Source organism: Nothobranchius furzeri, chromosome 2 (genome assembly GCF_043380555.1).
Source record: "Nothobranchius furzeri strain GRZ-AD chromosome 2, NfurGRZ-RIMD1, whole genome shotgun sequence".
Taxonomy (NCBI): domain Eukaryota; kingdom Metazoa; phylum Chordata; class Actinopteri; order Cyprinodontiformes; family Nothobranchiidae; genus Nothobranchius; species Nothobranchius furzeri.
In genome coordinates this window covers 3,663,023-3,679,434 of record NC_091742.1, presented here as the reverse complement: position 1 = coordinate 3,679,434, position 16,412 = coordinate 3,663,023, and the positions used below count along the sequence as shown (strand labels likewise).

The 16,412-nt window shown below is 43.9% G+C and overlaps 1 protein-coding gene across 3 annotated transcripts in view; it reads left to right on the top strand.

The window, feature by feature from the left end:
• The window catches only part of stxbp5a (syntaxin binding protein 5a (tomosyn)), a 136,011-nt gene that overhangs the window by 63,844 nt on the left and 55,755 nt on the right, over positions 1–16,412 (top strand). For all 3 annotated transcript variants that reach the window (XM_054747924.2, XM_070542816.1, XM_070542813.1), the window contains exon 5: positions 10,157–10,291. In XM_054747924.2, coding sequence (XP_054603899.2) covers positions 10,157–10,291 — 135 coding nt within the window. The remainder of the gene's footprint in view (positions 1–10,156; positions 10,292–16,412) is intronic.

Sequence of the window (16,412 nt, the reverse complement as noted above, 5' to 3'; positions counted from 1 at the left end):
AAGCTCTGAAATGCGGTTGGCCAAACAACCACTCTGCCACCATGGGCATTATGTTCAGATTTAATCCATGTGCGTATATAGTTCTGAGATGGAGAAGATGATTCTAAAGGATCACATTTGTGTCAATGGAACTGATCAGATTGTATGGACGGGCAGTATTACAATCTATGGATGAGTTTGCCAGTCCTCCTCTCCCTTTCCAGCCACTACTACAGCCTTTTGTACCTGCATGCTCTTGAGAAGGAGCAGTTTATCTCATCCATTATTCCAGTCTAGACTAATATTGTGTTCTGATGGGGTAGACACTATTGTACAAGACCTTTGGTGCCAAAAGCATAACAGTAATTAATAAATTTAAAATCCCCATCCCCTTCTGGGTGACTTGCCTTTGTAGTTGTACATTAGGTGTATGAGGTCTGTTCCTCAGAAATCTGACAAATCTTATCAAATAGTTAGAATTTCACTTAAAAGTTTTACCAAGGGACTACCCTCATAATATGAATGAAAACTGGTGCAAATCTAATATTTTAAATATCCACTTTTCCCCAAACTGATAACATATCTGTTTTAAATTGATAGGTCAGTGCGCATTTCTGTTAGGGCATCTCCTTTTGAAATTGCCTATAGGTTGTACTGAGGGACAAGCAAAGGTTTTCTTGTCTGTGACTGAGGGACTTTTTTTTTACTCAATCTGGGATAGCACAAAATTACTTCCTGATGTTTACAACATGCATCACCTTTTTATTGTACCAGAGTTTTTCAAAGAATAAGCCTTGGAGTTAACTTTCCATCTCAATGTCAACTGCAGTTAGGAATGATGGTTGAAGTGAAGCCTAGAAACTGTGTCGACTATTTTTAATACTGACATGTAAGATCGAATAAGACACATCTGTACAACAAATAACTTTTACCATCACTCTGTCTCATCTTTTTAAGTTTTTATCCCCCCACCCCCACCCCGGTCCGTTCAAAGTGTGGCTTGAACTTGTCAAACTGTAGAAAGGAGAAAAGCTTTCTATTTTTGTTAAATAAGCAAAACCCTTCAAAGTAAAAGACGTTAATTTTTTAGTGAGCTAAGCTAAGTTAATGACTTCTATGCATCATGTTATGGAGACATGACACATATATTTGATAAATGTTCAGTTTGATGAGTCATTGCATTTATCACCATGCAATCCAAGAAAATCTTAAGCATGGGTGTACTCAGGAACTAACTAAGGAAATGAGACATTTTCAACTTCACTTTGCCCCAAGCTATGGTGCCCGTCTGCTTTTAAGAGGTCAACAATTGTTCTGCTTGCAAAACTTTCAGCTGCATGTCAGTTGAACACCAGCCAGTGGCTTGTCCCTGATTGAAATGCTTGAAACAACTTGCTTTGGCCTATGTCAAGGACTCAGTGAACATCACACATGTACATAACAGTTCGTTTATATGCAATGCCAGAAAACCAAATTATTGCTATAGTCTAGCTATTCAAACTAAACTGCACTACTCCTAATCGAGCTAAGGTACCCAGATAATCTCTGACTGGCCTGGGCACTCCCCTTACGGAAGTGACAAGACCGCAAAAGTGGTCTTTTGATATCGTCCCAAGACTGCATGAAAATGAAGCAACACCATCACACAGTACAGTATGTACCAAATGTACTGTGCTGCAGCATTGTTGTCGTCCATACGGCCAGGTTGCATATCCATCTTTTACTCTGTTTCACTAATGTAGACACGAAAAGGTTTATGTTGCCACCTACCATAGCGGAGTCAAATCTACTTCACTAAACTTTTTGATTTTGTAACAGACATGTAAACAAGGATAAAGGTTCCCATTCTGGGTAAATTATTAGCTTAATCATCGCTGTAGCTCAACTTAAATGCACTTGCAACTGCACTGACTGTGGACCAACAATAGTATGCTTACAACAAGAACCTACCTTTGTCTACCACAGGGTCGTCATCCTCCCTGCTCTCACTAACCAATAATAGCAGGACTTGTATGTCAGACTGCCCTTTTCTGGGTGTAATTTCTGCTTTTAACAACCTCCCTCTTCAACATCAGACAACACTGCTGCTGCTAGGATTGCGTGAAACCAGATATTTGACCTCCTGACAGGCAGACAGCAGTCTTTGGTGGAAGAAAAGGCACCATGAATCTTCATTCTTCTGCCAATACTGGCGCACCACAGGGATGTGTCCTGAGCCCCCTCTTGGACACACCACGTTAGTTCTGCTATAAGTCCTGACAAGTGTATCATGAAGTTTGCAGATGACGTTATTGCTCTTAGTTTGGTTTAATTGCTTCGGCTAGACTGAGTTGCACACATTTTCTTTCATTGTCCCCAATATAATGTTGAATGACAAAATGAGTCTGAATTTGAATGTGAAGCTGAAGCTTGGCATGCGTTTAAGGTGGTCATAGGATATTTTAAATCTATGCTGTTGTGTCTTTCCTGCAGCCAGGTGGTTTTGATGTCCAAGCATAACCAAAGAGTATATAATGCTATGTATATGAAATATGTATTGCTGTTATTTGAGTTTCAGGATTATCTATGACCTGATTGAGTCTCTTTTGTACTTGAAGACTGTCTATAGTAGAAGTACATTTTTCCATTCCACGACTTCTTGTCCTCGCTCCATTGCTTTTCCCCCAACCAGAATTTGAGTTGTTTTGTAAAACCAGAGCTGCAGAAAGCATCAGCATCCACTCACATCGGATCACAGGCACTAAGAATGGGAAGAGATGAGAAGGAGGAGGAGTAGAGACAGACTGGGCAGTGATTCAGTATGTAGGAAGGAGTGTGGGAATGAGGGAACGCAAAAGAAATCCTGCCGAGTCATTCTGGCGTAGGATGCTCTTGTCATCTCCTGGCCTCGTAGGAATACGCTGCAGAAGTGGATGCTATGTTGTCAAGGCAGAGTGATATAATGGAATGTAACTGTGGGGGAGAGGAAGTGTACACTTACAAAATAAGTGTGAACTAATTAATGCGTTTTTACTTACTCACTGGTAAGACTTATCACATTTAGTATGACACCTAGAAAACTTGATATAACTAGATTTGTCTCTAGCACCACCTCAGCCAGGGAAAGATCCTTTTAAACGGTTTCTGTACAGATAAATGTTACTTTTTAAGTGTACAATGATATACAGTCGTCAAAGATGTTGTTTCACTCCTGAAAACTGCAGCTGGCTGCCTCTTGCAGTAGCTGCTGCATTGAGTGTGCTTCTCAGTGGAGTCATGCAATGTTACTTTTGTTCATTGAAAATGAAAAGTAGCACTTGATGGAAAAAAGTGAACCAATCAGCAGAAAAATGTGGAGACTATGATTGCAGAGACCTTACTACCCGGTGAATTATCATCTCGGTAGATGTACTGAGTGGAATTTCTGCTCGGTAGACACAGGGTTCTGTAGCTGTGAGATAAAGACTGCTGAATGCTGGGAATGAATGAGGTTTGTTTTTAGGTTCTAAATTACCTCTTTCGTCTCGTCTTCTTCCGCCTATCTGGGTCCGGGTCACGGGGGCAGCATCAACTAAGGAGTTCCATACCGTCCTCTCCCTGGCCACCTCCACCAGCTCTTCCGGTAGGACCCCAAGGTGTTCCTGGGTCAGATTGGAGATGTACTTTCTCTAACGTGTCCTGAGTCGACCAGGGGGGCTCCTGCCGGCAGGACATGCCTAAAACACCTCCCTGAGGCAGAACTTCTCTACTGACCCGGAGTTGGCAAGCCACGCTTTTCCGGTCGAGAACCATAATCTCAGACTTGGAGGTGCTGATCCTTATCCCAGCTGCTTCACACTCGGCTGCGAACCTCCCTAGCAAGAGCTGTAGGTCAGAGCTTGATGAAGCTTGGAGGACCACATCATCCACATAAAGCACCAAACTCCACACCCTCCGCACCTTGGCTGCGCCAGAAATTCTGTCCATAAACGTTATGAACAGGACTGGTGACAAAGGTCAGCCTTGGTGGAGTCCAACCCTCACTGGGAACAGGTCCGACTTACTGCCGGCTATGCGGACCAAACTCGCACTTCTCTGGTCCAGGGACTGTACCTAAATGGCCTGTATTTGGTATAGCACCTTCTAGAGTCCTGGAACCCCCAAAGGCGTTTTACAACACAGTCATTCACACACACATTCAAACCCTGGTGGTGATGAACTACATTGTAGCCACAGCTGCCCTGGGGCACACTGACAGAGGTGAGTCTGTCGCACACAGGCACCACCGGTCCCTTTGATCACCACCAACAGGCAAGGTGGAGTAAGTGTCTTGCCCAAGGACACAATGACAGCGACAGACTGAGCGGGGCTCTACAGCAAATATATTAAGATATTAATCTTAAATTATTTAAAAACACTCAACTTCTTGGTTTTTACCTTCTCAGTGGCCTAGTGGCATGAGTGTTTGCCCTGGGACTGGGAGATCGGATTTCATACCCGGGTCGGGTCATACCAAAGCGGCGCAATACCTCAGCTTTAAGGGGTTGGATTGGAGGGAATAAACCACCAAATCGTTCCCGAATGCAACCACAGCTGCAGCTCACCGCTCCTCACGGGGATGGGTCAATTGCGGAGAGGTAACTTCACCAGTGTGTGATGAGTAATGGGACTATAGCTATGCCTTTAGCAGTTAGATCTCTATGATGGATGAAGAATCCACAATGTTCTTCATGACTTACAAATACAGATACAGGTTGATGGTTTCCCTGCAAGCCATTGCTGTTTGTCTCACCTCCACCAGTACCATTGCACAGGTGTGCTCCTCTTACCACCTCTCTGGCAGGGGCACATTTTTGCCATCTGTTTTCAGATGTGCTAACCACACATCACCACTAGGGAATGCCAAATTACCATTCTTATGCATCATACAACCTCAACCCAAGTAGCATGTCCACAAGCACTTCCAGCAACAAAGTTGATCCAAAAACATGCTTAATATTCAATGATGAATGCGAACTGCACGTAACGGGAAGAGGCTCATCTAAACAATAGAATCCATGTTTTCTACCTCAGAGACACCCAATGACATTAAGCCGGCGCCCTAGCGCCCCCTATGGACGAGATGCCACTGCTCTCTGGGCATGAGCAGGTCATCTGCTTAGAACTGCCAGTCATCGATGTTTTTCTTCCGTTAATACCAGCACATCTTCTGGTGGTGGAACGATGGCTGGGATTTCTTCAACCCACCCCGACTCATGCCCTAGGGTTTTTTTGACCCACAGCTCCTATCCTTTCTCCTCAACCACAGCACAAAGTTGCCATTCTCAGCCTCGTCTGCCTGTGTTATGTTTGTTTATTTATTTGGCAGACTCTTTTATCCAAAGCAACTTAAAATTTTTAACCTATAGGGCAGTTCTTTGATGGCTTTCTGACACTGAAACAGGCTAAAGGTTGAGGATCCATCAAAGCCCCTGCATCCCACTTCAACAGGGCCCATGACGGCTTTCCAAGCAGCCTTCTTGAAGCTCTCTGCAGGTTTGCATACTTGGAACACTTCCGTTTACTGGCATCCTCCTTATCCTCTTCCCATGTAAATACGAGCTCTACCAACAGAACTGTCTTGTAAGTTTTTGGCCACATGGTCAGGTCTGGCCGGTGGGGCGTCTCTACCATCTCCCTAGAGAATTTTAGCTGCCTCCCCAAGTCAACCCTAATAGTTTACTCACCTATAGTAGGAGTAGCAGTGTGCACACAAGCCTTGCCTCATTAATATCCTGCCAACACTGTTGCACCCAGGTCCCAGATATGCCGCGACAACGATTTAAACCTCACTGCTAGAGCTTTTCTCTAAACTATTCATACTCCATCACACATAATGGAGAGCCAACTGTGTTCTTAAATTGCACTCAAAACCTTCTCCAAGACCCTTTTAGAGACCACCCACATTCTGGCTGAATTGTCAGTCCAAGGTCTTCATGAGCAGGGGTTGTTATGAGTCATCACTCGAGGAAAGATCAGTTAAATTTGCTAAAAAGAGAGAACACATCATTAGATCAACACTTGATCAAAGTCTTTAAACTGCTTGTTCCCACTGACAGATTGCAAAAGCTGTTCTAAAAACAATCATCAGAACTTGAAACGTCACATAAAAACATGCAATAAGAAAGATCATTTCCTAAAATATCCCCTTCCTCCATTTAGTGTCAGCAAACCATGCTTTCGTGCCTCTGGCCTATGGTTCGGTTAGTCTCAGAGCTTCTCCGTGGCAGGCGTCTGCCATTTCTCAGGCAGTGAGTTTGGCTCTAAGCCAGCAAGCTGGCAGCTGTCTTTGTGCGTCGTGACCACTTGAAGCTGGAGATTTCACCAGGAGACGTGTGTATGAACAAACGGGTGCATATTTGCACACACAGACACACATTGGTAAATGGACACACACACTAACAAATTGCAAGCAAATTTGTATAATTATGCCCCTGACACTGCCTCTCAGTTTGCCCTCTCAAACTGGCTCTTAGAATACTTAATCGGTTAGCTTGTATGTGCACGCACATGCACATGTGCACACACACACACACACACACACACACACACACACACACACACTTATGCAACATACATTTATATACAGCATGTATGTGAAAATGAGGAAGGCATACTCGCCAACTGGGAAACACTTGTCTTTAAAAGAAATGCAAACATAAACATGCAAATGAAAACTAAAAACAAACATATCAGTTACAGTGTTTGGTTTTCACAAGATATTTCCAAAAAGCAGCAGCAAGTAAAACCACACTCGTGCACACACACCAGACCTTATACACATTAAATTACACAATTGTACGTACATATTTTAATGACCAGCTGTGCCCAGTAGGGTGAGTTAGCTATATTCTTGAATTCTTTATGCAAACACAGGTAATACAACATTTTGGGTTTCTGTCATTAAAATGAGCTTGTTTGTCTCATTTTCTTTAGTTTTGCTTCAATAACTAGGCTTTTATTTTTAGGGTGATTTATTTTATAGAAATTATTTAATACCTAATAACCCCAGGCAAACTTTATTTAAAGGGATTCTAGCACCCCCTAGTGTTCGTTATTAATTTAATGTGGTTAAACCGAAAATGAAACTTCTCTCCTCCCTGTCTTTTTAACACCTTAATTTAATTGCTGAAACGTCTCATCAGCCTTCAATAGTGTCTACAGGAGTGGTTCATCACTAAATCAAACTAATCAGCTAGTTTCATGATCTAAAACCATGCTAGAAGCAGTCTGCAGCGCCACTCCACTCCACAGCTCTCCCCACCAGGGTCTGGACCGGCAAAACAAAAGTTGCAAGTGCGGCTTTCTGATCAAAGAGGGTGATGGGGTCTGAGTGACATTTTATTAACCAAGTAAAGGGTCATCTTAGCACATACTGGCTCAAGAAATTATTTATATATATGACAAAGTTGCATAGTAGGCCTTTAACAGATAATTAATAGCATATGCAAATGTGTTTTTAAGCTAGTTAATATTTTTAGGGTCTCCTTGCTGGAATGCTGTGCTGTATCCAGCACACGTGTTAATTTGTGCAGACTTGCATGCAAATTAAAAAATTGTAATGCTGTCATTACTCATGTATTTTACATACACGTATGTTTGCTTTTCTCCAGCATGAGCAACATATACAGTGAGGAACATAAGTATTTGAACACCTGGCAATCAGCAAGAATTATGGCTCTCAAAGACCTGTTACTCTGCCTTTAAGAAGTCCACCTCTACTCCACTGAGTAATCTTAATTAGCAGCACCTGTCTGAACTCTTTAAAGACACCTATCCACCCCACAGTCAGTCAGACTCCAACTACTACCATGGGCAAGACCACGGAGCTGTCAAAAGAAACCAGAGACAAAATCCTGGACCTCCACAAGACTGGAAAGGGCTACGGGGAAATTGCCAAGCAGCTTAGTGAAAATGGATCAACTGTTGGAGCAATTGTCAGAAAATGGAAGAGGCTAAAGACGACCGTCAGTCTCCCTCGGACTGGGGCTCCATGCAAGATCTCATCTCGTGGTGTATCACTGATAATAAGAAAGGTGAGGAATCAGCCCAGAACTACATGGGAGGAGCTGGTCAATGACTTGAAGAGAGCTGAGATCACAATTTCAAAGGTCACTGTTGGTAGAACACTATGCCGTCATGGTTTCAAATCACGCATTGCACGAAAGGTTCCCCTGCTCAAGTCATCACATGTCCAGGCCCGTCTGCAGTTTGCCAATGACCATCTGGATGATCCAGAGGAGGCATGGGAGAAAGCCATGTGGTCAGATGAGACCAAAGTAGAACTTTTTGGTCTAAACTTCACTCGCTGTGTTTGAAGGAAAAAGAAGGAGGAGTTGCATCCAAAGAACACCTTCCCTGCTGGGAAGCATGGGGGTGGAAACATCATGCTTTGGGGGTGCTTTTCTGTGAAGGGGACAGGACGACTGCACTGTATTAAGGAGAGGATGAATAGGGCCATGTATTGTGACATTTTGTGCAACAACCTCCTTCCCTCAGAGCATTGAAGATGGGTCATGGCTGGGTCTTCCAACATGACAATGACCCGAAGCACACAGCCAGGATAACCAAGGAGTGGCTCCATAAGAAGCATATAAAGGTTCTGGAGAGGCCTAGCCAGTCTCCAGACCTAAATTCAATCGGAAATCTTTGGAGGGAGCTGAAACTCCATGTTGCTCAGCACCAGCCCCAGAACCTGACAGATCTAGAGAAGATCTGTGCAGAGGAGTGGGCCAAAATCCCTGCTGCAGTATGTGCAAACCTGGTTAAGAACAACAGGAGACATTTGATCTCTGTAATCGCAAACAAAGGCTTCTGTACCAAATATTAATACTGATTTTCTCAGGTGTTCAAATACTTATGTGCAGCAGTGCAAAACAAATAAATTCTTTACAGATCATACAATGTGATTTCCAGATTTTATTTTTACATTCTGTCTCTCACAGTGGGAATGCACCTACAACGTGAATTTCAGACCCCTCCATGATTTCTAAGTGGGAGAACTTGCGAAATCGCAAGGTGTTCAAATACTTATGTTCAAAGAAAACAAAGAGACCGACTATCTGAAATGTGTCTGCAATGCTGTGGATCAAAAATGTTGGCCTCTAGAGGGGTGCTTATTTTGTTTCTGCCTCAACTTCCACATTGTATGTCTGTCAAGTCATAAAATGTCAGTAGGAACCTCAGTGTGTAGGAAGGGAGGGATGCAGCCTACTGAACTCTCCCGACATTTCTAATTCTACTGTAAACCATCACACAACTGGCCTGCAGAACATGGCAACAAAACCCTTGTTGATGCATGCAAGATAAACTGAACATGAACCAAATTACAAAATAAGATCACTTTACTTGACAGATGTTATTGAAATAACAGGTATTGAATTAAGAAATGCCAAGAAATACATCATTGTGTCTTAATTTTTTGTAAAGCTATCTTAATTTTATGACTGATCTACTTAAAATAAAAATAATTTTATGTGTTCAGTCACTCCATAAGATAATCTGTGATGTTTGCAGTGCAACAATCATCTCCCGTGTCCTCCATTTTTAGAACATCACACAGGAAGTTGGTGAAATAAATGGATGCGACTTCCACAAGAGTGGATATTTACACCAAAGGAAACTTGGGTCATTGTCTTGAATCTGACTAAGGCTGTGGCTGTAGCTCAAACCACCACAATGGCTTAAAAAGATGACTGGAGGAGCTGAATGACCTTGAAATATTAGCAAGGTTGAACATTATTATTATTCCACAGGAGGTTGGATGAAAGACCAAAAAGATGAAAAAGGGATGAGAAGATGAATGGATCGCCACAGTTAAGGAGGGAAGGGTTTATAACCTCTCATTAAACTTAAGTCTGATGGATGGATGAAAGGGGGAAGTGGCGAGCGGAAATGAAAACAGGAAAATTACGGTTGACTTTTGGCCCTCGTGTCCCGTGGGTGTCAGGAGAAGGGTTCTGAATGAATGACTAAGAAGCTTCTTCCGTTTGGCACGCTAATCTCGACTCCTCTGACCTGTTGAAGTGGTAAATAATCCCCTCAAGGTTTTGCATAATTTATAGACGGGTTCAACAGGACACAGTGATTTCTAAGATGCTTCTGTCTTTCTTCAAACTCTTTTTCTGTTTTCCTCTTCTTCATCACTATTCTTCTAAGACTTGTTTCTTTCTCTTTACAGAATAACTTTCTGCCACCTGCCATTCCAGAGTAAGTGGCTGTACATCGGAACAGAACGAGGAAATGTCCACATTGTCAACGTGGAGTCCTTCATGCTCTCAGGCTACGTCATCATGTGGAACAAAGCCATTGAACTGTGAGTGACCGTGGCCTCGTTTTTCACCCTCCGATGATTCTCGCCAACCGTCTGTCTCTGTCTATGCTTCCTTTTTATTCCTTACAGCTGTCAGTTAAATCAAACTTTGAATCACAGAGAAGGGATTTTACATCAACATTGAACAACAGTTGTTCTTAAACAACTGCAAAGAAAGAGAACTTTGTTGCGCTACAATCACACTTATAAATAACAATTTTACCCGTAGAATTCATGATTCGGTGGGTATTTCAGGTGTGTTTTATATAATGATTCATACGTTTCTTTCATGGCATGGGTTAAATATCCCTGACCTGTCAAATGAGGTCCCTCAGGGCTCTGTTTTGGGGACAGGTGGCACAGATCTGCCCAAAAACATCTTTGCTGCACTTAAGGTTCCTAAGAGCACAGTGGCCTCCATAATCCTTAAATAGAAGATGTGTGGGATAACCAGAACCCTTACTAGAGCGGGCTGTCTGGCCAAACTGACCTACCGGGGGAGATGATACTTGGTGAGAGAGGTAAAGAAGAACCCAAAGATCGCTGTGGTTGAGTTCCGGAGATGCAGTCAAGAGATGGGAGAAAGTCAACCATCACTGCAGCCCTCCACCAGTCAGGGCCCGTCGGAAGCCTCTCCTCAGCGCAAGACACATGAAAGCCCACGTGGAGTTTGCTAAATGACATCCGAAGGACCCTGAGATGGTGAGAAATAAGATTCTCTGGTCTGATGAGACTAAGATAGAACATTTGGCCTTATTTGTAAACGGTATGTGTGGAGAAAACCAGGCAGCTCTCATCACTTATCCAATACAGTCCCCACTGTGAAGCATGGTGGTGGCAGCCTTATGCTGTTGGGGGTGTTTTTCAGCCGCAGGGACAGGACGACAGGTTGCAACTGAGGGAACGAAGAACGATGAAAATATATTTTTTCGTTCATTAATTACATCTGCTAAGTTGTCTGAGGCTTTATGCCTCTGGTAGGGTCACATATGGCAAACAGGTCCTAGGTGAGGGATCAGACAATGTGCAGCCCAAAGCCCGTTATGAAGAAAAATATACAGTACAGACCAAAGGTTTGGACACATCTGTCTCATTGAATGTGTTTTCTTTATTTTCATGACCATTTACATTGGTAGATTCTCACTGAAGGCATCAAAACTATGAATGAACACATGTGGAGTATTTCTTCAAAATAGCCACCCTTTGGTCTAATTACTGCTTTGCACACGCTTGGCATTCTCTTGATGAGCTTCAAGAGGTAGTCACCTGAAATGGTTTTCCAACAGTCTTGAAGGAGTTCCAAGAGGTGTTTAGCATTTGTTGGCCCCTTTGTAAATGGTCATGGTCATGAAAATAAAGAGAATACATTGAAGGAGAAGGTGTATCCAAACCTTTGGCCTGTACTGTACATGGAAACAGTGTTCCCTCACCAGTATGCGGGTCACTGGAGCCCCCTCTCTAGAGCCAGGCCTGGAGGTCGGGTACATTGGCGAGCGCCTGGTGGCCGGGATTTCCCCCATGGAACCTAGCCGGGCACAGCCCAAAGAGGGAATGCGAGTCCCCCATCCCATGGGCTCACAACTCGTGGGAGGGGCCAAAGGGGTCAGGTGCAGTGTCTGGCGGGTGGTAGCCAAGGACGGGGACCTTGGCGGTCTAATCCTCTGCTACAGAAGCTAGCTCTTGGCACGTGGAATGTGGGAAGGAGCCTGAGTTGGTGTGCAAAGTTGGGAGGTTCCGGTGATTCTGGTCCACCATCTGGAGCTTCAGGTGGGGAAAGCAGTGCTTCAAAGACCTCCTCAATCCCATGAGGAAGCAAAGTCTGGTGTTTTTGGGTTGGACTCTCCAATCTCTGGGGCTGAGGTCACTGAGGTTGTCAAAAAGTTCCTCGATGGCAAGGTTCCAGTAGTGGATGAGATCTGCCCGGAGTTCCTTAAGGCTCTGGATGTCATAGGGCTGTGTTGACTGACACGGCTCTGCACTGGACTGGCAGACTGGGGGTGGTGGACCCCCTATTTAAAAAGGAGGCCCACAGGATGTGTTCCAAATACAGTGAAATCACACTCCTGAGCCTACCTGGTAAGGCCTATTCAGGGGTTCTGGAGAAGAGGGTCCGTCGGATTGTCAAACCTCGGATTCAGGAATGTGGTTTTCGTCCTGGCCGTGGAACACTGGACCAGCTCTTTACCTTTAGGGGGATGCTGGAGGGTGTGTGAGTGTTTGCCCAAGCAATCTACATGTGTTTTGTGGATTTGGAGAAGGCGTTCAACCTCGTTCCTCGGGGGGCCCTGTGGGGTACCAGGCCCTCTGATATGGGCTGTTAGGTCCCTGTATGACCAGGGTCAGAGATTGGCCCACATTGTCGGCAGTAAATCAGGCTCGTTCTTTGGGAGAGTTGGATTCCGCCAAGATTGCTCTTTGTCACCGATTCTGTTCATAACCTTTATGGACAGGGTTTCTAGACACAGCCCAGGTGTTGAGGGCATCCGGTTTGGTGGCCTGAGGATCAGGTCTCTGCTTTTGCAGATGATGTGGTCCTGTTGGCTTCATCAGAACGTGATCTTCAGCTTTCATTGGAGCAGTTCGCAGCCGAGTGTGAAGCAGCTGGGATGAAAATCAGCTCCTCAAAATCCGAGACCATGGTCGTGAGTCAGAAAAGGGTAGAATTCCTTCTCCAGGTCTGGGATGCGGTCCTAGTCCAAATGGAGAAGTTTAAGTATCTCGAGGTCTTGTTGGACGATTGAGGGAAAGATGGACTGCAAGATCAACAGGTGGATTGGTGCTGCGTCTGCAGTGACGCGGACGTTATATCTGTCTGTCATGGTGCAAAGAGGCTGAGCCAAAAGGCAAAGCTCTTGATTTACCAGTTCCTACCTTCACCCATGATCACGAGAGACTGAAAGAACAATATTGCGGATACACGAGGATGAAACCATTTTTCTCCAAAGGGTGACTGGGCTCCCTCTCAGAGATAGGGTGATAGGGCTCACGAGAGAAGAGAGGAAGTAGCACATCTTTAGTGTGCCACTGTCCAAGCTGCTGATCAGGAAGCAGCCGGCGCTGGTTGTGGTGCTGAACTGAAATGGCAAAGTGTAGCAGAAAACTGTCCGTGGTGCTCAACTCCAGCTCACGGGTGGCTGTAACATATATACATTTATTTTTAACATAATGTGTAACTATGTGTATTACTCTACTCTACATGTTAGCATCTCGGTTCAGTAGAACCAGTTGACATAACTTGGTAAAGGAAATGAACTATTTTAGATCTTAGAGTGTAGTCTCATATTTAGCATTATTACAAGATGGTCTATACATAACGTTTTAGGCTGCAAGTACTCAAACAGCAATCTTGGAGTCCGTATATTCACTTATTTCAGAGCCAAGTTTTCTCGTCACATGAAGAGTTATTCATGAGTCAATCATCTCTGCTCACGGTATCAGATTCCAGGTAGTGAGCAACCCATCTCTTTACTGTTTCAATAGATCTGTCAGCTTGACAGGCTCCATTTTGGCTTCCCGCTGTAGAGACTTAAATTATTCACTGGAGCATTTTGCTTCACGCTTTCCCCTCATCCTCTTCTAGCGCGTGTGTGTGTGTGTGTGTGTGTGTGTGTGTGTGTGTGTGTGTGTGTGTGTGTGTGTGTGTGTGTGTGTGTGTGTGTGTGTGTGTGTGTGTGTGTGTGTATGTGTGTGTGTGTGTGTGTGTGTGTGTCTGTGTGTGTGTGCGTGTGTGTGTGTGTGTGCGTGTGTGTGTGTGTGTGTGTGTGTGTGTGTGTGTGTGCATGAAAGAAAGGAGGAGGAGGAGAGAGTGGGAGGAACAGGTGTCTGCCGAGATCAGTGTATGGTACACACAGACGTCTCGTCTCGCCGATAGAGCCGCAGGGAAGAAAAGGGCGAGAGTGAGTGGTGGGGTAAGGGGACAAGGGGGGAGTATGAGTGAGGGAAGAGGACAAGAATGGATGAGATGGGGCTTTAGCCTGAGGAAAGGGACATGCAGAGAGGCAGGGTGATGGAGAAGACGAACGCAGATGTGATGGAGGGTTAAAAGCAGATAACGGAGGGCAGAGCAGATGAAAGTCATTTCAGAGATAAGAGGGAACAGAGACAGAGTTCGAGAAGGTTTCCAATTAAAGAAAAAAGGGCAGAAGCTAAGGGGTAATGATGATGAGATGGAGGTAAATCTGATGGATAGGACAGATGCTATTACCGCACACCAAAAACAAAAGGTTTAGCTGCCTGAACGCTCTTCTGCCTCTTTCGCATTCATAGCTCACCTCTATCCTGCTTTTGCTTTGCGGCTTTTTTTCTTTGACCACTTGAAAATCTCTGTGTGAGCATAAAAACATCCCTTCTCCACAAAAACACACACTCAATTTAACACAGGCATCTGCTTCAATATGTTTGGTTTTTACTCCAAACACTCAGGTTTATAAAGAGGACCTCCAAATACAAAACAGACATAAATAATAATTCAATCAAAAATATATCTTGACGTTATGGACTGCATTTATGAAAAAAAAAACATATTTGCAAGTGACTGTTGATTACAAATGATTGCTTTATATTCTTGGGAACAGCAGGGATGCTTTGGCTTTTTTGTTCCATACACACCCTGAAAAAGCTTGAAATATGCCAGAATCTGACCTTTTCCTGATTTAATGCTGCAGTGCTGTTCAAAATCCCATCAATTATTACCTAAAATACTAAGAACTCTGCAACAAAAGTTGAAAGTTAATCAATAATCCAGGTTTTAATAATGAAAGCTAATGTTATTAAGGATTAGTAGAGTACCTATTGACCTGCGAAAGCCCAATTAAAATCCTATTTGAAAAGCAAATGTCTCCTTTTTTTTGAACCATCCAATAATAAAATTGCCCTAATTAGCGAACACCATCTAACTTCCTGTCCCAAAATGTTGCTCTGCACAATGGTTTTGAAAGAATTCCACCTTTTATCTCTTCCTGTGGGTGCTACTCACTCACACAGGAGTATCAAGTCTTATTGGATGGCAGCGGTGCCACAAACGATTCCTCTGATTCGTTTCGGAAGCTCTTGGTTTGCATATTTGCTTCGAGTGTGCGTCCGCGGTTTGCTCTGAAGCTGATCAGAGAGGTGTGAGGTGAGTCTCTTATTGTCTGAGTGCAGCTGCAGGGTTAGCCGGGTTTATCTCTGCTGTTATCTGTTTGTGACGCTGTCATCAGACCAGAACTACACATAATCTATACTGCTTCAGTGTCAGGTAGCACTGGGATTATTAAAGTGGCAGTGTGTAGTTTCCTGGCGATAGGGGGCAGTACAAAGTTTTCAAGGTAGTTTTTACCATATCATCGTGACTGTTGCTAAATGTTGTTACCTGTGGAGCAGACAGCATGCAACCTCAGCGTGACGACCCTGACTTTGACAGTCATTCAGTTTATTCCATCGAGAGAACGCAGCGCTGTTGTTTTGTGGCATTGTAGATTTAGGATCTGCTCTGGGTCTTGCGTCTGCCAATGACTTCATCAGTGACTACGGCAACACCGCTTAGCCAAAATATATTGCACCTCTTTTTTGATTCTGCTCTTTGGAAAGAGTTTAGCAGTTTTGTTATTAATTTTTTGTTTCTTACTGCCAAAATTATTTTGATCGTGGTAACATAACGCCCATAAGTCATACATCCAACCAATTATCTAGTGTGATATCGACAGGCGCAGGATCACAAGCCTGCCAGAAGGAAACTTGGCATGCACTATGCACTTTAGACCAGATTTTTATGGTTAAATGTTACAAAGCCATTGTCTCTGAACTCATTCACTGCCAGCCATTTCCTAATCAGAAAAGCCCTTCGCTGTCAGCGTTTTTCACCGTTTTTACTGTTTTTTTTAAGAGTCACAGAACGATGCACGCTAGGATGATGTCAACGCCAAAACTACCAAAACAAAGCAGAGACTCACCTCTTACATCAGGAAGAATCCGCGCATTTCGAGCATTATCCATTCTTTCATAATCCGTTGTCGAATTGTGATTGGCAGAAGCTTTTCCGGTTCGCGCCTCACTTATTTTTTTTACAGCAGCGGCCCAAAACGATCTCCTAACACATGGATTTTCTTCTTCCTGGTCAAGTGATGTTTGGCGTGTGCAGATGAAG